Below are 23,014 nucleotides of genomic sequence, written 5' to 3'. Positions count from 1 at the left end.
TCCCCCATGCCGCCCTCCGGGCTGCGGCTGCTGCCGCTGCTGCTACCGCTGCTGTGGCTACTGGTGCTGACGCCTGGCCGGCCGGCCGCGGGACTATCCACCTGCAAGACTATCGACATGGAGCTGGTGAAGCGGAAGCGCATCGAGGCCATCCGCGGCCAGATCCTGTCCAAGCTGCGGCTCGCCAGCCCCCCGAGCCAGGGGGAGGTGCCGCCCGGCCCGCTGCCCGAGGCCGTGCTCGCCCTGTACAACAGCACCCGCGACCGGGTGGCCGGGGAGAGTGCAGAACCGGAGCCCGAGCCTGAGGCCGACTACTACGCCAAGGAGGTCACCCGCGTGCTAATGGTGGAAACCCACAACGGTGAGCTCGGAGGGGCAGGGGAGCTGGGAGGGGGGCCCCCAGGGGGCGCCGGAGTGCCGGGGCCACGGGTAGGAAGTGACTGGCAGAAGAAACTGGCTGGAGGAAGAGGACCCCCCGGGGCAAAGGGAACGTGTGATGGTGGGAGGGGGGTGTCCGAAAGAGGATGGCACTGAGCCCCCTACCACCCAGGTATCTGGTCTTGGAGAGGAGGAGATAGCGAAGTGGACCGCTTCTAGAGGGCGACAGAAACATGCGGGGTCGTGGGGGCAGTCCCCTAGAGGGAGACAAGCAATAGGGGGAGGGTAGAAGGCTCCCTCTTCCAGGACGCGTTGAATGGGGCGGGGGGGTCGTGGGGTGCCAGGTGCAGAGAAGGGAGCCTGGTGTGGGAGAAGCGAAGATCCCAGCATTTGGGAAAGGAGAGGCGCTGGAGAAAGTTGACCCAGAGCTTGGGGGTCCTGAGGTGGAAAGATTCAAGAAGGACAGAAAAGCTAGATGAAGGCAACCCCAGGGGGTGCCAGGAAAGTGAGAGCGGACCCACTTCCAGAGGCTGCCAGGAGCACGCGGGATGCGGGGGTGGGGGAGAGTCGTAGAAAGAGAAACAGAGGTGCGTGTGATAAATGTGGGGAGAAAGGGACGGGAGGTTATTGGAAGGAGGAGGCAAGCGGGAGAGGAGCGGAGACCCGGGAGGGCGCCCGGGATGCAGAGGTGTCCTCGGTGTTTCACACAGGGACGTGAGGGACAGAGTGGGGAGCCCAGCGGAGGAATCGAGCTTCCAGAAGACCTAGAGTCCTGGGTCATGGGAAGGGCTTTACCGAGAGGGGAGACAGGCGTGGGAAAGGTGGTGTGAGCGGGGAGGAGAGATACCCAGCGCCATCCACGCTGCGAGCAGCGAGCCCCCCCATTCGCCGCAGGATGCAGGGGAATGGGCTGAGCGGAGTCCAGCCGCAGGGGAAGTGCTGGGTGGGGGGTGACTCTACAAGACCGAGGTGAGAAAACCAAGCTGGGAGGAGTGAGAAAGCCCCACGTGGGTGCCACGCGCGGGGGGAGGAGCCTGCGCTTCCACCAAGGGGCAGGAGGACCCCGCTGCACTAAACGCTGGCAGTCTGGACCCCAAAGTCCCAGTTCCTCTCAGGGTGGCTGGGGAAACCCCAGCGTCCGGCGGCCTCATCCTCCTCCCTTCCCTTTCCTTCCCATGCCCCCGGCGGGGGCGGGGATCGCTCGCGGAGCCCGGGGCGAGACGGGGCAGGTCTGGTCCCCGCCCTCCTGGCTGCGGCGCCTCCCGCCCTCCTCACCCCAGCTACGGGCGGGGCTCCCACTCAGCCGGCCCCGTCGGCATCCATGCGAGGACCCAGGCGTCCCGCGTGGTTCAGAGCCTTGGGGAAGATCCCTCAGGTTTCACTGACTCTTGGGCGGTGTGGGCTTGCGGGTTCCCTGCCCATTTCTGCGCCAGTTTACGGCTCCAGCCCAATGACGCGCACTCCGCACCCAAGTCTCAGCCTTACCTTATCTTCCGTGGCTTCACCTTCATTGTAGAGGTTCCTTTAACACTGACACCTCCAATCCTCTTCTCCCCAACAAATGCACATGTGTCTCGTCTCGCACGTGTCTCCCCATCTGCCTCTTTCTTTTCGTCTCCGTTAGTCTTTCTGTCCACGCATTGGGTCTCCTGGTTTTTGTCTCTCCGACTATTTTCTCTCCCTTTCTATTTTTCTCCTCCACGGTCCTGTTGCCTCGTCTCTGTCTCTGACATCTCCCCGCCTCTCCCTCTCTGCATCACCCTCCAACCCTTCCTCTCCCTCCTCTCTGTCTTCCTCCCTATCTGTCTTCCCCAGCCAAGGCTCTGCCTTTCCTTTGGGGTTTGCTGAGTAACCTCCGGGCCAAGAATAGGGCTTATTGGGGCTGGGTGGGGAGGGAGACTGGGGAGGAGGAGGAGGATCGAAGGGGGCCGTAGGGAAGGGGTTTCTTCTGCCTTTCTCACCAGTCTCTTTTCACACCCCCACTATGGGAGGCTGGAAGCAGTTGCCCCAGTTGATCCAGCAGTTCATGGCCTGTTCCCTCATCCCCATCCCCAAACTTTTCCTAAACTAGAAAATACCTTGGCTGGGCGCGGTGGCTCACGCCTGTAATCCAGCACTTTGGGAGGCCAAGGTGGGTGGACCACCTGAGGTCAGGAGTTGGAGACCAGCCTGGCCAACATGGCGAAACCCGGTCTCTACTAAAAATACAAAAATTAGCTGGGCGGGGTGGCGGGCGGCGCCTGTAATCCCAGCTACTTGGGAGGCTGAGGCAGGAGAATCGCTTGAACCTGGGAGGCAGAGGTTGCTATGAGCCAAGATCGCGCCACTGCACTCCAGCCTGGGCGACAGAGACTCCATCTCAAAAAAAAAAAAAAAGAAAAGAAAAGAAAAGAAAACACCTTAATTCCTTTTCTCCCCACTACAGCCATTCCTACCCAGAATGAACTTCACTTTCCCTAACCAGCTGGGGAAGGGAGTTAAGGGTGGAAAACTAATAATAAAAAGAAGTAGAAGAATCACTTAGGGGTTAAGAGCACAGTCTCTAGCTGGGTGGGTGTGGTGGCTCATGCCTGTGATCTCAACATATTGGGAGGCTGAGGCCTGAGGATCCCTTGAGCCCAGGAGTTCCAGCCTGCAGTGAGCCATGGTTGTGCTACTGCACTTCCGCCTGGGGGACAGAGTGAGACCCTGTCTCTTGGGCAAAGAAAAAAAAAAAGCACAGTCTCTGGAATGAGACAGCTTGAGTTTGAATCCCAGTCTGCAGCTATGTGACCTTGGGGCAAATTACTTAATCTCGGTGCCTCAGTTTCTCCATCTATTAAATGGGTATAATAATAGTATAAGGTTGTGAGGTTTAAATGTCTTCATCTTTGTAAAGTGCTTTAAATAGCATCTGGTAAATAGCACTGTTTTGTGGTTTTTTGTTGTTGTTGTTGTTTTTGAGACAGAGTCTTACTCTGTCACCCAGGCTGGAGTGCAGTGGTGCAATCTCGGCACACTATAACCTCTGCCTCTCAGGTTCAAGCGATTCTCATGCCTCAACCTCCCAAGTAGCTGGGATTACAGGTGTCCAGCACCATGCCTGGCTAATTTTTGTATTTTTAGTAGAAACGGGGGTTCACCATGTTGGCCAGGCTGGTCTCGAACTCCCGACCTCAAGTAATCAATCCACTTCGGCCTCCCAAAGTGTTGGGATTACAGGCGTGAGCCACTGCACCCAGCCAGCGCTCTTAGACATATACATGATTGAGTGACCAGTGTATGCAGAATTGGTGCCACATGGCTTGACCTGGGTCATCTAATTTCCCACTACAATACTGGAATGGGTTCTAGAGTCACTCTGTCTTGTCTTACACCTGGCTCAGAGAGAGGAATTCACTTGCCCAAGGTTACACAGCGCTTAAATTAGGAGAGTCTGGGTGGGAATGCAGGGAGCTTAATGTTATTGCTGTTTTTCAAAGAATAACAGGAAACTGACATTCAGAAAGAGGGTGTTAACTGCCCATGGTCACACAGCCAAGAGGCAGCAGAGGCACTATCTGAGTCCAAAGCCTGTGCCCTTGATCCTTACTCTGCATTTTAGGGGCTCTTGCATTTGGGGCAAGGAAGGCCAGAGCAAACAGAGTGGTTCCCCTTGGTACCAGCCTTAGTCGACTTGAGAGATGATGCTACATGAGAGAGGAATGTGGTTAGGACCTATTTTACAGAGGAGGAAACAAACCCAGGGGGAGAAACCACTTCCTCAAGGTCACACAGCTAAAAAGTATCACAGTCAGGGCTGGGCGCGGTGGCTCACACCTGTAATCCCAGCACTTTGGGAGGCCGAGGCGGGTGGATCACGAGGTCAGGAGATCAAGACCATCCTGGCCAACATGGTGAAACCCCATCTCTACTAAAAACACAAAAATTAGCTGGGCATGGTGGCATGCGCCTTTAGTCCCAGCTGCTCAGGAGGCTGAGGCAGGAGAATTGCTTGAACCCCGGAGGCGGAGGTTGCAGCGAGCAGAGATTGCGCCACTGCACTCCAAGCCTGGGTGACAGAGCGAGCCTCCGTCTCAAAAAAAAAAATAAATTCATTTAAATAAATAAATAAATAAATAAATAAAAGGTATCAGAGACTGACTCCACCCCAGAGCTGTCAGCTCCAAAACTCCTAGAGTTGGGAGCACCACCTCCCCTCACCTCTGCCAAACCCCTGATCGCCTCCCTTCATTTCTCCCTGCTAGAAATCTATGACAAGTTCAAGCAGAGTACACACAGCATATATATGTTCTTCAACACATCAGAGCTCCGAGAAGCGGTACCTGAACCCGTGTTGCTCTCCCGGGCAGAGCTGCGTCTGCTGAGGCTCAAGTTAAAAGTGGAGCAGCACGTGGAGCTGTACCAGGTGAGGACATGAGCCAGAAGGAAGGTCAGGGTATGGGCTGGAGAGGGTGAGCTGTGACCAGGGGGGTGGCTGTGGGTCAGCTGGTTACAAGGTCCACCTAGATGGTCCCTGAAGGATAGAAGAACACAAACCATACAATCCTAGAACTCTTTTTTTTTTTTTTTGAGACAGTGTCTCGCTCTGTTGCCAAGCTGGAGTGCAGTGGTACGACCTCAGCTCACTGCAATCTCCGCCTCCTGGGTTCAAGTGATTCTCCTGCCTCAGCCTCCCAAGTAGCTGGGATTACAGGTGTGCACCACCACGCCCAGCTAATTTTTGTATTTTTAGTAGAGATGGGGTTTTACCATGTTGGCCAGGATGGTCTCGATCTCCTGACCTCGTGATCCACCTGCCTCGGTCTCCCAAAGTGTTCAGATTACAGGCATGAGCCACTGCGCCTGGCCTCTTTTTTTTTTTTTTTTTTTTTTTTTTGAGATGGAGTCTCGCTCTGTCACCCAGGCTGGAGTACAATGGCGTGATCTCGGCTCACTGCAACCTCCGCCTCCTGGGTTCAAGTGATTCTCCTGCCTCAGCCACCCGAGTAGCTGGGATTACAAGCATGTGCCAACATGCTGGGCTAATTTTTTTATTTTTAGTAGAGACAGAGTTTTATCATGTTGGCCAGGCTTGTCTCAAACTCCTGCCCTCAAGTGATTCTCCTACCTGAGCCTCCCAGAGTGCTGGGATTACAGGCGTGAGCCACTGCACCCGGAACCTAGAGCACTTTTAAATGTTCAGACTCTTTGCATCCTAGGATGTTAAACACTTAGAAGGCTGGAATCTTAGGAGTTGGACTCTTTAAGGACACAGGATTCTTGAAAGTTGGAATCTCTGAAAAGGTTGGGGGCTCTAGAATCATTCTGTCCAATATGACAGCCACTAGTCACATTTAGCTTGATTAAAATTTAAATTGTTTAAAATTAAATTAAAAATTTAGGGCCAGGCATAGTGGCTCACACCTCTAATCCCAGCACTTTGGGAAGCCGAGGCAGGCAGATTGCTTGAGCCCAGGAGTCCGAGACCAGTCTGGGCAACATGTTGAAACTTTGTCTCTACAAAAAAATACTAAAATTAGCCTGTTATGGTGATGCGTGCCTCTAGTCCCAGCTACTCAGTAGTCTGAGGTGGGAGGATTGATTGAGCCCAGGAGGTCGAGGCTGTAGTGAACTGTGATTGCACCACTGCACTCCAGCCTGGGTGATGGAGCGAGACCGTCTCAAAAATATATATATAGGCCAGGCGTGGTGGCTCATGCCTGCAGTCCCAGCACTTTGGGAGGCCAGGGTGGGTGGATCACTTGAGGTCAGGAGTTCAAGACCAGCCTGGCCAATGTGACGAAACTCCATCTCTACTGAAAATACAAAAATTAGCCAGGTGTGGTGGCGGGCGCCTGTAATCCCAGCTACTTGGGAGGCTGAGGCGGGATAATTGCTTGACCCCAGGAGGTGGAGACTGCAGTGAGCGGAGATCATACCACTGCACTCCAGCCTGGGCAACAGAGCGAGACTCTGTCTCAAAAAAAATAAAAATGAAAAAGAAATCCTCATTCTCACTGGCCATATTTCTAGTACTCTATAGTCACATGTGGTTAGCAGCTACTATTTTGGATGTTGCAGATAAAGCACATTTCCAGAAAGTTCTTTAGGACAGCACTGCTCTAGACGATAGGGAGCTTCCAAGAGGACTGGGGCATCTGGAAGGGCTGGAGGCTCTAGCAGTTTCTATGAGCTAGAATCCATATCAGAGGGAATGTTAACTCATAGGATGGTAGATTTCAGACTTTCACAGTGAGAGAACTTTGTCCTATGTTAGCTTGGCTTCTTGGAGTCTGGGGAATTCAGCTTTATTCTGCAGTCCCTGGAGTGGACTATCCAACCCCAGAAAATTCTTCTTTTTTTTTTTTTTTTGGGTGATGGAGTTTTGCTCCTGTTGCCCAGGCTGGAGTGCAATGGCACCATCTTGGCTCACCACAACCTTTGCTTCCTGGGTTCAAGCAATTCTCCTGCCTCAGCCTCCCGAGCAGCTGGGATTACAGGCATGCACCACCACGCCCAGCTAATTTTGTATTTTTAGTAGAGACGGTGTTTCTCCATATTGGTCAGGCTGGTCTCGAACCTCTGACCTCTGGTGATCCACCCGCCTCGGCCTCCCAAAGTGCTGGAATTACAAGCGTGAGCGACTGTGCCCGGCCCAGAAAATTATTCTACACAGATGTTGGGTACCTGCAGCATCTGGGTGCGGCATGGCAGACTCTTGGGTTTATAGAACATTAGTCTTCTAAAGCTTCTCAGGCTCTAGAAGTGGAAATCTTGGGATATTATCAAACATTTGAATCACAAAATGACTTTTTTTTTCCTTTTTTTTTGAGACAGAGTCTCACTCTGTCACCCTGGCTAGAGTGCAGTGGTGCAATCTCGGCTCACTGCAACCTCTGTGTCTTGGGTTCAAGTGATTCTCCTGCCTCAGCCTCCTGAGTAGCTGGGATTACAGGTGTGTGCCACCACGCCTGGCTAATTTTTGTATTTTTAGTAGAGACGAGGTTTCACTTTGTTGGCCAGGCTGGTCTTGAACTCCTGACCTCAGGTGATCCACCCGCCTTGGCCTCCCAAAGTGCTGGGATAACAGGCGTGAGCCACCGTGCCCAGCCGGAATCATTAGAAATGACTTCTAAGTTACTGAGAATTCAGGGTGTCAAATTTGCAGAACCGTAGCCTCAGCAAACCCCAGAATGTTTGCAGCAGAATTTTATTTTATTTATTATTATTATTTTGAGACGAAGTCTCGTCCTGTCGCCCAGGCTGGAGTGCAGTGGCGCGATCTTGGCTCACTGCAGTCTGTGTCTCCCGGGCTCAAGCAATTCTCCTGCCTCAGCCTCCCAAACAGTGGTGACTACAGGCGTGTGGCCACCATGCCTGGCTAATTTTTGTATTTTTAGTAGAGATGGGGTTTCACTATGTTGGCCAGGCTGGTCTTGAACTCCTGACCTCAAGTGATCCACCCACCTTGGGCTCCCAAAGTGCTGGGATTACAGGCGTGAGCCACTGCGCCCGGCCCAGAATGTTAGCAGCAGAATTTTAGCATTGTGGGCTGTCCACGCTGAGTGGGGCTTAGCATTTCACCAATGAGGAAACAGGCCTCGAGAAGGCAAGAAAACACCTTCGGCTGAGCTGTGTGAAGGTGACTTGACCGCAGCCTGAGCTTTTTCTCCACCCCTCCTCTCATGGGTACTGTGGGGGAGGATGGGTGCCACAGGACCACACAGGTGGCTGTCTGAGAGGGTAGTGCCTGGGAACTTTCTGGAAGCCTGTTTGGGGAAGCAGATGGGGTGAAGGATTCAGTTAGTATATGTGGGGGCGTGACACCATCTACCCACTGTCTCTCTCCTGCCTTCATCATCTTCTAGAAATACAGCAACAATTCCTGGCGATACCTCAGCAACCGGCTACTGGCACCCAGCGACTCGCCAGAGTGGTTATCTTTTGATGTCACCGGAGTTGTGCGGCAGTGGTTGAGCCGCGGAGGTGAGGATTACTTGTGTGTCCCACCCCTGTTTCTCAATGGGGTCCACCCCATTGTTTGTCCTGGGGTCGCTTTGCCTAGGACCCCTCTCCGCCCCATACTGGTGTGAAAGTGCTGAGACCTGGCTCCCCTCTGTGGCATGGAAACCTGAGTGATTGGCTAATCTGTTTCCTGAGCACCTCTCTGCCCTGCCCTGTGATGGGTGATGCTAAGGACACAGCAATGACCAAAACAGCCCCATCCTTGCCCTCACAGAGCTCATATAGTCCATTGGCTAGGTAGCTGGGGAACAGACCTGTAAGGCAGTGATGACCCAGAGTGGGTGGGACTGGGATGGGGAGCCCAAAGGAGGTACCTGACCCAGCCCAGAATCAGGGAGGGCTTCCTGGAGGAGGGGCACCATAGCTGATGTTGAAGGGATGAGTAGAATGGTCAGGAAAAGGAGAGGTCTAAGAGTATTCTGGGGCTGGGCACGGTGGCTTACGCCTATAATCCCAGCACTTTTGAAGGCCAAGGAGGATGGATCACTGGAGCTCAGGAGTTTGAGAGCAGCCTGGGCAACATGGCGAAACCCGGTCTCTACACAAAAATACAAAAATTAGCCATGCATGCTGTTGCGTGCCTGTAGTTCCAGCTGCTTGGGAGACTGAGGTGGGAGAATCACCTGAGCCTGGGAGGTCAAGGCTGCAGTGAGCCATAATCACACTACTGCAATCCAGCCTACATGAAAGAGTGAGATCCCATCTCAAAAAAAAAAAAAAAAAAAAAAGATTCCAGGCAAAGGGAACAGCCTATGCAAAGGCCTGGAGGCCAGGGAGAGCCTAACTCATTTGATCTGTCCAGGAGATGATTGTCTCTGTCTGGTTCCTGGCAGGGCCCATGGTGCCCCTATCTCTCTCCCTCACCTCCCTCTCATTTATGCTTTTATTCAATAATTGCCCACAGGTTCCTGCTGTGTGCCTGGCCCTGTGCTGGGTGGTGTGGGGGACATAGTGATAACCAAGACAGCCCTCAGTTCTGCCCTCATGGGGCCCACAGTCACTTCTGGACACCTAAGAGATCTTGTCAAGGCCCCACCAGGCAGGAATGACGTAGAATGATCAAGGATGGGATGGGGAGGCACCAGCAGGGAGGACAAGGCCAGGACAGGGAGGCATACAGGATGGGGGACGCCCTAAGTGCTGTTGGGAGCCCAGAGAAGGCACCTGGACCCATCTGGGGAGTCTAGGAGGGCTTGCTGGGTGAGGGTGATTGTGTGGAGACTCACAGGATAAATAGTAGTTTGGCCACATGAAAAAATAGGGATTAGGAGGCCTGGCGCGGTGGCTCACGCCTGTAATCCCAGCACTTTGAGAGGCGGAGGTGGGTGGATCACCTGAGATCGGGAGTTCGAGACCAACCTGACCAACATGGAGAAACCTCATCTCTACTAAAAATACAAAATTAGCTGGGCGTGGTGGTGCACGCCTGTAATCCCAGCTACTCGGGAGGCTGAGGCAGGAGAATTGCTTGAACCCAGGAGGTGGAGGTTTCAGTGAGCCAAGATCGTGCCATTGCACTCCAGCCTGGGCAACAACAGTGAAACTCCGTCTCAAAAAAAAAAAGAAAAGAAAAAGAAAAAATAGGGATTAGGGAGCAGGTGGGCACTGGGAGGAGTGTCCTGGGCTGTTCGACAAAGGCCTAGAGGGAGCTCATCTGTCTTGGTCAATGCTGAGTCCCAAGCACACAGCACAGGCTTTGGCACATTGTAGGAGCTTAGAAAACATCATTCACTCATTCATTCAAGAGATTGATGCTGGCCGGGTGCAGTGGCTCATGCCTGTAATCCCAGCACTTCGGGAGGCCAGGGCAGGAGGATTGCTTGAGCCCAGCCTGGGCAACATAGTGAGACCTCTGTCTCTACAGAAAATTTAAAAAGTAGCCGTGTAGGCCGGATGCAGTGGCTCATGCCTGTAATCCCAGCACTTTGGGATGCCAAGGCTGGCGGATCACCTGAGGTCAGGAGTTTGAGACCAGCCTGGCCAGCATGGTGAAACCCCATCTCTACTAAAAATACAAAAAATTAGCCGGGTGTGGTGGCGCACACCTGTTATCCCAGCTACTTGGGAGGCTGAGGCAGGAGAATCGTTTGAACCTGGGAGGTGGAGGTTGCAGTGAGCTGATATCACGCCACTGAACTCCAGCCTGGGCAACAGAGCCAGACTCCATCTCAAAAAAAAAAAATTAGCCATGCGTGATAGCACACGCCTGTGGTCCCAGCTACTCGGGAGGCTGAGATGGGAGGATTGCTTGGGCCTGGGAGGTTGAGGCTGCGAGACCTTGTCTCAAAAAAAAAAAAAAAAGAGAGAGAGAGAGCTGCAGTGAGAGGGCAGAGTGGGGTGGGTGGGGGAGGCAGGAAGGAACCCCCTGGGGTTTGCTCCTTCCTTCCTCTTCCTCCAGGGGCTGGGTGAGCTGCACTCTCAGACTGGCTTCCCTCTCGCCACTCCTACAGGGGAAATTGAGGGCTTTCGCCTTAGCGCCCACTGCTCCTGTGACAGCAGAGATAACACACTGCAAGTGGACATCAACGGTGAGGCCTGCTTCCCTGGCCATGCCCAGCTGTGACGTGTGTGCGTGTGTGTTTTCCCATCTGCCCCACGCCCCACTTATCTATCCCTCTGAGAGTGTGTGTGTATGTCCCCTATCCCCTGACTCCCACACCAAAGCAGGGTTCACTACCGGCCGCCGAGGTGACCTGGCCACCATTCACGGCATGAACCGGCCTTTCCTGCTTCTCATGGCCACCCCGCTGGAGAGGGCCCAGCATCTGCAAAGCTCCCGGCACCGCCGAGCCCTGGACACCAACTATTGCTTCAGGTGAGCCTTGTAGCCTTGGATGGAGGCCTTCCAGGCTGGGGGCATGACTGCCATCTGCTGACCAGGTGCTCCAGGTTGGACACCTGGCTGCTGCTGTGCTCGGGCTGAGCATCTGTCTCCTTTAGCTTGGAGGGCTCAGGGGATGAGGTCTGGGTGTAAGAACCAGGAGTCTTGTGCCAGGCACGGTGGCTCACGCCTGTAATCCCAACACTTTGGGAGGCTGAGGCAGGTGGATCACCTGAGGTGAGGAGTTTGAGACCTGTCTGGCCAACATGGTGAAACCCCTGTCTCTACTAAAAATCCAAAAATTAGCCAGGCGTGGTGGGCGCCTATAATCCCAGCTACAAAAAACAAAAAAAGAACTGGGAGTCTTGTAATGTTGGGATCAGGTTCCTTTTTTTTTTTTTGAGACAGAGTCTCGCTCTGTCACCCGGGCTGGAGTGCAGTGGTGCTATCTTGGCTCACTGCAAGCTCCACCTCCCGGTTTCATGTGATTCTCCTGTCTCAGCCTCCCAAGTAGCTAGGACTACAGGCATGTGCCACCATGCCCAGCTAATTTTTTTGTATTTTTAGTAGAGACGGGGTTTCACTGTGTTAGCCAGGATGGTCTCGATCTCCTGACCTCGTGATCCACCCACCTCAGCCTCCCAAAGTGCTGGGATTATAGGCGTGAGCCAACGCGCCCGGCCTAATTTTTTGTATCTTTAGTAGAGACTGGGTTTCACCGTGTTAGCCAGGATGGTCTTGATCTCCTGACCTCGTGATCCGCCTGCCTCAGCCTCCCAAAGTGCTGGGATTACAGGCGTGAGCCACCACGCCCAGCCTTGCTTTCTTGCTGGAGTGTTGGAATCACAGAATGTTAGAAAGTTGAACCCTGTGATTCTTGGAATTCAAAGTTGGAAGGTCACCATCTTGAATCCCTAAATTGTTGGCAGGTTGAGGTTCTAGAATGCTGGGATTCTAGAATGCTAGAATTTGGTGTTAATTACTGAAATGGAGAATGTCGGACTCAAGGAAAGCTGAAACATTGGAATCCTAGAATTTGGGGATTCAAAATGGGAAGATGGCCCATGTGGAATTCCTGCACCACTGGCCAATTGTGGATACCAGTGTTGGCAGATTGGAGTCCTTGAATATTGGGCTCACAGTGGTAGAATTCTGTTTTGAAATATTCACATCCACAAATGTTGGAGTTGGAGAAAGCAGAATATTGGTATCTCAGCATGTTGGAACTCAGTGTTGGAATGTTAGAATATTAGAATGCTGGGATTTTATTAATAGAAAGTGGCAGCAGGCTGGGCGCGGTGGCTCACGCCTATAATTCCAGCACTTTGGGAGGCTGAGGTGGGCAGATCCCCTGAGGTCAGGAGTTCAAGACCAGCCTGGCCAACATGGTGAAACCCCGTCTCTATTAAAAATACAAAAATTAGCCGGGTGTGGTGGCTGGCACCTGTAATCCCAGCTACTCGGCTGGGATTACAGCTATCCAGGTACCCAGGCTGGGGCAGGAGAATCACTGGAACCTCGGGGGTGGAGGTTGCAGTGAACCGAGATCGTGGCACTGCACTCCGGCCTGGGCAATGATGCGAGACTCCATCTCAAAAAAAAAAAAAAAAAAGAAAAGAAAGAAAGTGTCAGTTTGAACCTCTTGAGTGATGGCTCAGAACTTTGGAATGTTGGGATGCAATACTGGCATACTGGAATTCAGGAATGCCGAGATCCTCAAAGGTTGGAAAGTGGGAATCCTAGAGAGTTGAAGATGCTGTCAGAATGTTAGAATCGTAAGATGCTGGAATGCTAATACTGCAATCTAAGAAAGCTGAAATGCTGGATTCCTAGAAAGTTGAAATGGAGAGTTAGAATGTTGTAAATTTAGAGTGATCATCTGACCTTATTCCTCCCTTGCTTAAAATATTTTGGTCGTGTCTCTGGGCTTTGTTACCTGCCGTTTCCCTGCCAGAAAATCAGCCCGGCTCCCAGGCTCCTTCACCACCAGATCTTAGCGCCATCAGCCCAGCAACCCTGTCAATGAACAAATTGAGGTCTTTCTTGAGACAGAGTCTCGCTCTGTTGCCCAGGCTGGAGTGCAGTGGCGTGATCTCGGCTCACTGCAACCTCCGCCTCCCAGGTTCAAGTGATTCTCCTGCCTCAGCCTCCTGAGTAGCTGGGATTACAGGCGTGTGCCACCACACCCGGCTAATTTTTGTTTTTTTTAGTAGAGACTGGGTTTCACCATGTTGGTCAGGCTGGTCTCGAACTCCTGACCTCGTGATCCGCCCGCCTTGGCCTCCCAAAGTGCTGGGATTACAAGCATGAACCACTGCGCCCGGCCACAAATTGAGGTCTTGAGTGCCAACAGCTCCTGACATTACAAAGGGAGATAGCCAGCCATGTCAGCCTCCGTAGGGAGGGACCCAATGTTGCCTAGGAAGTCTTGGCAAAAAATCAAACCTGAAGGCCAGGTGCAGTGGCTCATGCCTGTAATCCCAGCACTTTGGGAGGCCAAGGCAGGCAGATCGCTTGAGCTTAGGAGTTCAAGACCAGCTTGTGCAACATGTTAAAACCCTGCCTCTGTACAAGAAATACGAAAAAACTAGCTGGCTGGGTGGTGTGTGCCTGTAGTCCCAGCTACTTGGGAGGCTGAGGCAGGAGTGCTTGAGCCTAGGAGGTTGTGGCTGCAGTCAGCCAGGATCACGCTACTGCATTTCAGGACAGAGCAGGACCTTGTCTCAGGAAAAAAAAAAAAAAAAAAAAAAATCAAACCTGAATCTGATCAGGACTGTAGATCCTAACAGTTTTCTAGAAAGACAGGAACAGAGGAAATGGTCAGCAAAACTCAGACTGCAAGAAACCTCACCCAGTTTCTTCATCAAATACAATGCAAAGAAGGGGAAAGCACACACACACACACACACACGTACCATGCAGCCAAAAATTCACATACAACTTTTGACTCCCCAAAAACTTAACTACTAATAGCCTACTGTGGACTGGAATTCTGCTTTATCCATAACATAAACAGTTGATTAATACTTTTTTTTTTTTTTGGAGACAGAGTCTCTGTCATTCAGGCTGGAGTGCAGTGGCGTGGTCTCGGCTCACTGCAGCTTCTGCCTCCCGGGTTCAAGTGATTCTCTTGCTTCGGCCTCCCTAGTAGCTGGGACCACAGGTGCCCACCGCCACGCCCAGCTAATTTTTTGTATTTTAGTAGAGATGGGGTTTCACAGTATTGCCCAGGCTGGTCTTGAACTCCTGAGGTCAGGCAATCCGCCCACCTCAGCCTCCCAAAGTGCTAGGATTACAGGCATGAGCCACTGCTCCCGGCCAAATAATACATATTTTGCATGTTTTATGTATTATGTCCTATATCCTTTTTTTTTTTTTGAGACGGAGTTTCGCTGTTGTCACTCAGGCTGGAGTGTAATGGCACAATCTCAGCTCACTGCAACCTCCACCTCCCGGGGGTTCAAGCAATTCTCCTGCTTCAGCCTGCTGAGTAGTTGGGATTATAGGCACCTGCTACCATGGCCGGCTAACTTTTGTATTTTTAGTAGAGGTGGGGTTTCACCATGTTGGCCAGGCTGGTCTTGAACTCCTGACCTCAAGTGATCTACCCGCCTCGGCCTCCCAAAGTGCTGGGATTGCAGGGGTGAGCCACCGCACCCGGCCGTATTCTTTGTTTTTTTTTGAGACAGAGTCTAGCTGTGTCGCCCAGGCTGGAGTGCAGTGAAGTGATCTCAGCTCACTGCAACCTCCGCCTCCCAGGTTCAAGCAATTCTCCTGCCTCAGTCTCCCAAATAGCTGTGATTTCAGGCGTCCGCCCTCGCACCCGGGTAATTTTTGTATTTTTAGTAGAGACGGGGTTTCACCATGTTGGCCAGGCTGGTCTTGAACTCCTGACCTCAGGTGATCCATCAGCCTCGGCCTCCCAAAGTGCTGGCCTTACAGGCTTGAACCACTGCTCCCGGCCTATGCCTGCATTTTTAAAATAAAATAGAGAAAAGAAAATTTGTCCTTAAGAAAATCATAAGGAAGAGGAAGTATATTTTCCATTCATTGAGTGGAAGTGGCTTATCATAAAGGTCTTCATGTTGAGTAGGCTGAGGAGGAGGAAGAAAAGGTGTTGGTCTTGCTGTCTCAGGGCAGAGGTGGAAGAAAAATTCACCTGTAAGTGGTGAATTTTGTAAGGGGACCCATGTAGTTCAAACCCATGTCCAAGGGTCAGTCTATATATAGTTGACCCTGAATATATATACAAAGAGAGAGAGAGATGATTTTGTAGATTTTGAAAAAAGTCCTAAGAGAGGCCAGGCATGGTAGCTCACGCCCGTAATCCCAGCACTTTGGGAGGCTGAGGCAGGTGGATCACTTGAGGTCAGGAGTTGGAGACCAGCCTGGCCAACATGGTGAAACCCTGTCTGTACTAAAAATACAAAAATCAGGCCAGCTGTCGTGGCTCACACCTGTAATCCCAGCACTTTGGGAGGCCAAGGTGGGTGGACCACCTGAGGTCAGGAGTTCGAGACCAGTCTGGCCAACGTGGTGAAACCTCCTCTCTACTAAAAATTCAAAAATGAGCCAGGCGTGGTGGCGGGCCCTGTAATCCCAGCTACTCTTGAGGCTGAGGCAGGAGAATTGCTTGAACCCAGGAAGTGGAGGTTGCAGTGAGCCGAGGTCGCGCCATTGCACTCCAGCCTGGGCAACAAGAGTGAGACTCCTGTCTCAAAAAAATAAATAAATAAATAAAAATACAAAAATTAGCAGGGTATGGTGGCAGGCGCCTGTAGTCTTAGCTACTTGGGAGACTGAGGCAGGAGAATCACTTGAACCTGGGAGGCACAGGTTGCAGTGACCCGAGATTGCACCACTTCACTGCATCCTGGGTGACAGAGTGAAACTCCATCTCAAAAATTAAAAAAAAAAAAAAAAATCCTAAGAGACATATCAACCAATTGCAATGTGTAGACCTTACCTGAATCTTAATTTACACAGGCTTAAAAAAAAAAAAGATATTTATGAGACAGTTGGGTAAATGTGAACTCTGTCTAGATATTCCGCTAGATATCAAGGAATTGTTAATTTTCTTACATGGTATTGTGACTGTGTTTTAAAGTAGTCTTAATTAGAGATACATTTGAAATATTTATGGATGAAGCAACATGGTGGATTGCATGTGCTTTGAGATAAACCATTGTCGGCTGGCTGCAGTGGCTCACAGCTATAATCCCACCACTTTGGGAGGCCAAGGCAGGAGGATTGCTTGAGCCTAAGAGTTGGAGACCAGCCTGGGCAATATGGTGAAACCCCATCTCCCCCCAAAAAAAAATATGAAAAGTATCTGGGCCTGGTGGTGTGTACCTGTAGTCCCAGCTACTCAGGAGGCTGAGGTGGGAGGTTGGCTTGAGCCCCAGGAGCTGGAGGCCACAGTGAGCTGTGATTGCACCACTGCACTCCAGCCTGGGTGACAGAGTGAGATCCTCTCTCAAAAAAAAAAAAAAAAAGAGAGAGATAGTGGATAGGGGTAGAGATGCAATGGAAATTGGCTATGAGTTGGTCATTGTTGAAGCTGCTTTTGTGTACATTTGAAACTTTCCAGCTGGACGCGGTGGCTCACACCTGTAATCCCAGCACGTTGGAAGGCTGAGGCGGGTGGATCACATGAGGTCAGGAGTTCGAGACCAGCCTGGCCAACATGGTGAAACCCTGTCTCTACTAAAAATACAGAAAAATTAGCCGGGTATGGTGGTGTGTGCCTGTAATCCCAGCTACTTGGGAGGCTGAGCCAGGATAATTGCTTGAACTTGGGACATGGAGGTTGCAGTGAGCCAAGATTGCACCACTGCACTCCAGCCTGGGGCAACAGAGCAAGACTCCATCTCAAAAAAAAAAAAAAAAAACTTTCATAGGAAAATTTGTTCTTAAGGCAGCTCGAACACTACCTCCTTCCTAACCCCTTTCTCCAACATCCAAGATGGATGTGAGGCCTCTGGGCCTCCCCTGGGGCCCTAAGTAGATCTTTGACTCAACAAACAGTTTCTGTTGGGTCTTTTATTTATAAAAAGTTTTGTAGAGACAGGGTCTCACTATGCTCCCCAGGCTGGTCTTAAACTCCTTGGGCTCAAGCGATTCACCAATCTTGGCTTCCCAAAGTGCTGAGATTATAGGCGTGAGTCACTGCACCTGGCCTAGGTCTTCAGAGACTGGACGGAAGAGGCTTGGCAAGGGCAAGGGCTGTGGGCATCCCAAGGCCCGGTGCAGGGTAGGCCCCAAATGTGTCCTGAAAAAATGAGTCAGAGGATCACCTAGAGGGCTTGTTCAACACGGACTGTTGTTCCCAGTCCCGCACACAATTTCTGATTTCAGTGGCCTGGGGTGCCACCTGAGAATCTGCATTTCCCACAGTTCCCAGGTGATGCTGCCGCTGGTCCTGGGAGCTCACGTGGAGAACTGCTGACTTGGATAACAGTATCACAGATTGTTCAAATCCTAGGATCTCAGAACCCCAGCTAGGGTTGAACTGCATATTAAAGATGATTCTGAGCCGGGTGCGGTGGCTCACGCTTGTAATCCCAGCACTTTGGGAGGCCGAGGTGGGTGGGTCACCTGAGGTCAGGAGTTTGAGACCAGCCTGGCCAACATGGTGAAACCCAGCCTCTACTAAAAATACAAAAAATTAGCCGGGCATGGTGGCGCATGCCTGTAATCCCAGGTACTTGAGAGGCTGAGGCAGGAGAATTGCTTGAACCCGGGAGACGGAGGTTGCAGTGAGCTGAGAACACACCATCACACTCCAGCCTGGGCAACAGGAGTGAAACTCCATCTCAAAAAAAAAAAAAAAAAAAGATGATTCTGGACACTAGTTCTTCCCCTTTTGTGAGTTCAGAACTTCCTGTGAGAAAGTGAAAGCCAGGACTCTTTTTCCCAGAAATACATGCATACATACACACATGTGCATATGATCTCAGGCACTCATGGCCCTCCCTAAGCCTGCCCATGATGGCCCCTTGGCCCTCAGCTTAACACCTTATTTTATCTAGTAGCTCCTACCTCTGAACAGATGAGGAAACTGAGGTCCAACCAAATTGGGTGGTACGGGCTGAGTTCACAGGGATCTCAGTTTCTTGACTTCCTTCTCAGGCTTCTGTGGCTCTTGGAAAGGCTTTATCTTGCCTCTAGGTTATCCGGTGCCACTTGAAGTTGGGTTCAAGCGATTCTCCTGCCTCAGACTCCCCAGTAGCTGGGATTACAGGTGCCTGCCACCAGGTCCAGCTAATTTTTGAATTTTTAGTAAAGACAGGGTCCTCAAGTCTGCCTGCCCTAGCCTCCCAAAGTGCCGGGATGACAGGCGTGAGCCACCGTGCCTGGCTGGCCCCACCAATCTATGAGCAGAGGTTGCAGTGAGCCAAGATTGCGCCACTGCACTCCAGCCTGGGTGACGGAGCAAGACTCTGTCTCAAAAAAAAAAAAAAAAAAAAAAGGCATTGTCAACTTTTTCTTTTCTTTTCTTTTTTCTTTTCTTTTCAAGACAGAGTCTTACCCTGTTGCCCTGGGTGGAGTGCAGTGGCACGATCTTGGCTCACTGCAACCTCTGCTTCTTGGGTTCAAGCGGATTCTTGTGCCTCAGCCTCCTGAGTAGCTGGGACTACAGACAAGCACCGCCACACCCAGCTAATTTTTGTATTTTTAGTAGAGACGGGGTTTCGCCATGTTGGTCAGGCTGGTCTCAATCTCCTGACCTCAGGTGATCCACCCGCCTTGGCCTCCCAAAGTGCTGGGATTACAGGCCTGAGCCACTGCACCCGGCCTCTTTGACAGTTCTAAGAAGTAAAATAAACCAGAAGAAGGCAGGCAGAGAGTAACAGATATTGGGAACTGTTATTTTTCCTATTCTGATTTAAATTCCTTTATTATGGAAAATTTCAAATGTATACAAAAGCAATGAAGATAATGAATGCCCGTAAACTCTCATCCAGCGTCATCGGTGATTAAGATTTTGTCCCATTTCAAATGCAGACATTTTTATATTTTCTTGCATAACTGCAATACCGTATTGCACTAAATGGAACTAACAGTCACTTGGATATTTTGGAAAGGATGGCTCAGAAAGGTATCTCTGAGGAGGTGATGTTCAGTCATGTAACTGATATTTACTAGTACCTACTGCATTCCAGGCACTGCTTTAGGAGTTAAGGGTCCCTGAGTGAAGGACATTTGAGCTAAGGTTTAAATGAAGTGAAGGGGCCAGGTGTGGTGGCTCATGCCAGTAATCCCAATGCTTTGGGAGGCTGAGGCGTGCGGATCGCTTGAGCCCAAGTTCGACACCAGCCTCAGCAACATAGTGAGACCGTGTCTCTAAAAAGAATAACAAATTAAAAAGAATAAATGGGCCAGATGCGGTGGCTCAGGTCTGTAATACCAGCACTTTGGGAGGCTGAGGTGGGCGGATCACAAGGTCAGGAGCTCGAGACCAGCCTGGCCAACATGGTGAAACCCTGTCTCTACTAAAAACACAAAAAAATTAGCCGGGCATGGTGGCACACGCCTGTAATCCCAGCTACTCGGAAGGCTGAGGCAGGAGAATCGCTTGAACCTGGGAGGCAGAGGTTGCAGTGAGCCGAGATCATGCCACTGCACTCCAGCCTGGGAGACAGAGGGAGACTCTGTCTCAAAAAAAAAAAAATTAGAAAAAAAAAGAAGAAATGAAGTGAAGGAACAAGCTGGAGTGGGTATCTGTGGGACTAGCAAGGCAAGCAGAGGCAACAGCGGATGCAGGAGCCCGGAAATAAGACTGTCTGAGGAACAGACAGGACGCCAGTGTGGCTGGAGTGGAGCAGGCGTGAGAGAGGGAGTTGAGATCAGCCAGATTTGATAGCACCTTGTGGCTCACGGTGAGGACTTGGGCATTTGCCGTGAGATGGAACCAGGTTCAGAGCAGAGGAGTGACAAGACAATTTATAGCATGGCCATGGAGGGCAGAAATTTCTGTCTCTTTTTAAAAAAAATTGAAAAAAAATTTTTTAGAGACAGGGTCTTGCACTTTGTTGTCCAGGCTGGCATGCAGTGGTGTTATCATAGTTCACTGCAACCTCGAACTCCTCGACTCCAGCGATCCTCCCACTTCATCCTCCCAAAGTGCTGGGATTAAAGGCGTGAGCCACCATGCCTAGCCTATTTCTATCTGTTTCATTTGTCCTCAGTCCGCAGTAGATCCCAGCCCAGCACACAGTAGTAGTTCAATAAACATTTGTTGCACAAATAGAGCAGATCAGTTTACATGGAGCTGTGTTATTTTGTATGTTCCAGGGTGTGGCATGCCATGATTTATTTAGCCCCCCTGTGGATGGTCATCTGGCTTCTTACAGGCTTGTCTTAAGCATTGCATGAAATTAATTATTACATTGCTCTTAGCACTGGAGGAAGTGCTTAATCTGTGTTAGTGATTATCATGACTATTTGTGTTGTTATTAACACAGTGGGTGCAAGGGAGACCCAGATGGAGATAGGGCTGGGGGGGGCAACCTAGGGTGACACACGCACCTGGGGAGGAGGGGCATGTGGCTTCTGTGGTGGTAGCCCCTCCCTGCCCCTGACGCGTCTCTCCTGCCTGCAGCTCCACGGAGAAGAACTGCTGCGTGCGGCAGTTGTACATTGACTTCCGCAAGGACCTCGGCTGGAAGTGGATCCACGAGCCCAAGGGCTACCATGCCAACTTCTGCCTCGGGCCCTGCCCCTACATTTGGAGCCTGGACACGCAGTACAGCAAGGTACGTCTGGCCCACCGGGCTACGAGATGCGCTTGGGGGGAGCCAGGACGGAGGAAGAGGAGAGAGAAAGAGAAGTAAAGTCAGAGAGGTGAGTTGGCAGGATGGGGAGAAAGAGAGGGATGGGGTGGGGAGGGGAATGAATAAAGAGATGGGGAGAGAGGCAGGAAGCTAGAGAGGGGCTCTGAGCAGGGGGCAGAGGGAGATGAGCTATGAAGACCCACAGAGTGAAGTAACAGAGGGATGGGGGTGAAGGGGAGAAGAGAGACAGGGAGATGGAAGGAAAAAGGCAGAGAGAAATGGAGAGACAAAATGAGAGAGACAGATACAGACACAGAGGTAGGCCAAGGAGAGACAAAGACAGATACACAACAAGGCAAGAGGCGAAGATGAGGAGGGACAGAGACTGAGAAAGAAAATCAGGCGGGCGCGGCGGCTCACGATGGTAATACCAACACTTTGGGACGCTGAAGCAGGAGGATCGCTTGAGCCCAGGAGTTCGAGAGTAGCCCGGGCAGCAGAGTGAGATCCCATCTCTACCAAAAAAAAAAAAAAAGCTAGGAGTGGTGGCGCTTGCCTGTGGTTGGAGCTACTCCGGAGGCTGAGGCGGGAGGATGGCTTGCGCTCAGGAGGTTGAGGCTGCAGCGAGCCATGATCGCGCCACTATACTCCAGCCTGGGTGGCAGAGCGAGACCCAGTCTCAAAACAAAAAGAAAATCAGACAGGTGGGGAGAGACAGAATAAGATAGGATGTTAGAAGATAAGAGAGACCGAATTGGAGATGGGAAGAGGGGATGCGGGGAGAGACGAAGTGAGAGAGGCTGGCGCGGTAGCGGGTGGGGGATGGGGCAGTGGAGGGCCGTCTTCCTCCCTCCACGAGCCCTGAGCCCTGACCCCGCCCGCCGCCCGCAGGTCCTGGCCCTGTACAACCAGCATAACCCGGGCGCCTCGGCGGCGCCGTGCTGCGTGCCGCAGGCGCTGGAGCCGCTGCCCATCGTGTACTACGTGGGCCGCAAGCCCAAGGTGGAGCAGCTGTCCAACATGATCGTGCGCTCCTGCAAGTGCAGCTGAGGTCCCGCCCCGCCCCGCCCCGCCCCGGCAGGCCCGGCCCCACCCCGCCCCGCCCCCGCTGCCTTGCCCATGGGGGCTGTATTTAAGGACACCTGTGCCCCAAGCCCACCTGGGGCCCCATTAAAGATGGAGAGAGGACTGCGGATCTCTGTGTCATTGGGCGCCTGCCTGGGGTCTCCATCCCTGACGTTCCCCCACTCCCACTCCCTCTCTCTCCCTCTCTGCCTCCTCCTGCCTGTCTGCACTATTCCTTTGCCCCGCATCAAGGCACAGGGGACCAGTGGGGAACACTACTGTAGTTAGATCTATTTATTGAGCACCTTGGGCACTGTTGAAGTGCCTTACATTAATGAACTCATTCAGTCACCATAGCAACACTCTGAGATGCACGGACTCTGATAACACCCATTTTAAAGGTGAGGAAACAAGCCCAGAGAGGTTATGGGAGGAGTTCCTGCCCACCAGGAACCTGCTTTAGTGGGGGATAGTGAAGAAGACAATAAAAGATAGTAGTTCAGGCCAGGCGGGGTGGCTCACGCCTGTAATCCTAGCACTTTTGGGAGGCGGAGATGGGAGGATTACTTGAATCCAGGCATTTGAGACCAGCCTGGGTAACATAGTGAGACCCTATCTCTACAAAACACTTTTAAAAAATGTACACCTGTGGTCCCAGCTACTCTGGAGGCTAAGGTGGGAGGATCACTTGATCCTGGGAGGTCAAGGCTGCAGTGAGCCCTGACTGTGCCACTGTATGCCAGCCTGGGTGACAAAGCAAGACCCCATCTTTTTTTAATGTTTTTTTTGAGACGGATTTTCACTCTTGTTGCCCAGGCTGGAGTGCAATGTTGAGATCTTGGCTCACCACAACCTCTGCCTCCCGGGTTTAAGCGATTCTCCTGCCTCAGCCTCCCAAGTAGCTGGGTAGCTGGGATTACAGGCATGCGCCACCATGCTCGGCTAATTTTGTATTTTTTTTTTAGTAGAGACGAAGTTTCACCATGTT

The 23,014-nt window shown here is 51.7% G+C and overlaps 1 protein-coding gene across 2 annotated transcripts; it reads left to right on the top strand.

Annotated features, from left to right (window-relative positions):
- The first annotated feature begins 3 nt into the window (after positions 1–3).
- TGFB1 (transforming growth factor beta 1) lies at positions 4–22,149 on the top strand. 2 transcript variants are annotated; one of them, XM_004060790.5, is made up of 7 exons: positions 4–361; positions 4,605–4,765; positions 8,208–8,325; positions 10,815–10,892; positions 11,032–11,179; positions 20,790–20,943; positions 21,853–22,149. In XM_004060790.5, exons 1-7 carry the CDS (start codon positions 7–9, stop codon positions 22,009–22,011), a joined length of 1,173 nt encoding a protein of 390 aa, XP_004060838.1. In that variant the 5' UTR covers positions 4–6; the 3' UTR covers positions 22,012–22,149. The 2 variants fall into 2 exon arrangements, with proteins under 2 accessions (XP_004060838.1, XP_018870688.1); XM_019015143.4 differs by having other exon boundaries at positions 11,029–11,179.
- Positions 22,150–23,014: the final 865 nt, after the last annotated feature.

Source organism: Gorilla gorilla, chromosome 20 (genome assembly GCF_029281585.2).
Source record: "Gorilla gorilla gorilla isolate KB3781 chromosome 20, NHGRI_mGorGor1-v2.1_pri, whole genome shotgun sequence".
NCBI lineage: Eukaryota > Metazoa > Chordata > Mammalia > Primates > Hominidae > Gorilla > Gorilla gorilla.
The sequence above is the reverse complement of the archived record's forward strand: the minus strand, read 5'-3'. Positions and strand labels throughout refer to the sequence as shown.

Bases quoted from the DNA above. Each gene is read 5' to 3' on its own strand.
- TGFB1 (XM_019015143.4), top strand. From the start codon at position 7: ATGCCGCCCTCCGGGCTGCGGCTGCTGCCGCTGCTGCTACCGCTGCTG. The intron at 8,326-10,814 runs GTGAGGATTACT...CCACTCCTACAG, and splicing joins GCAGTGGTTGAGCCGCGGAG to GGGAAATTGAGGGCTTTCGC. The intron at 11,180-20,789 runs GTGAGCCTTGTA...TCCTGCCTGCAG, and splicing joins GACACCAACTATTGCTTCAG to CTCCACGGAGAAGAACTGCT.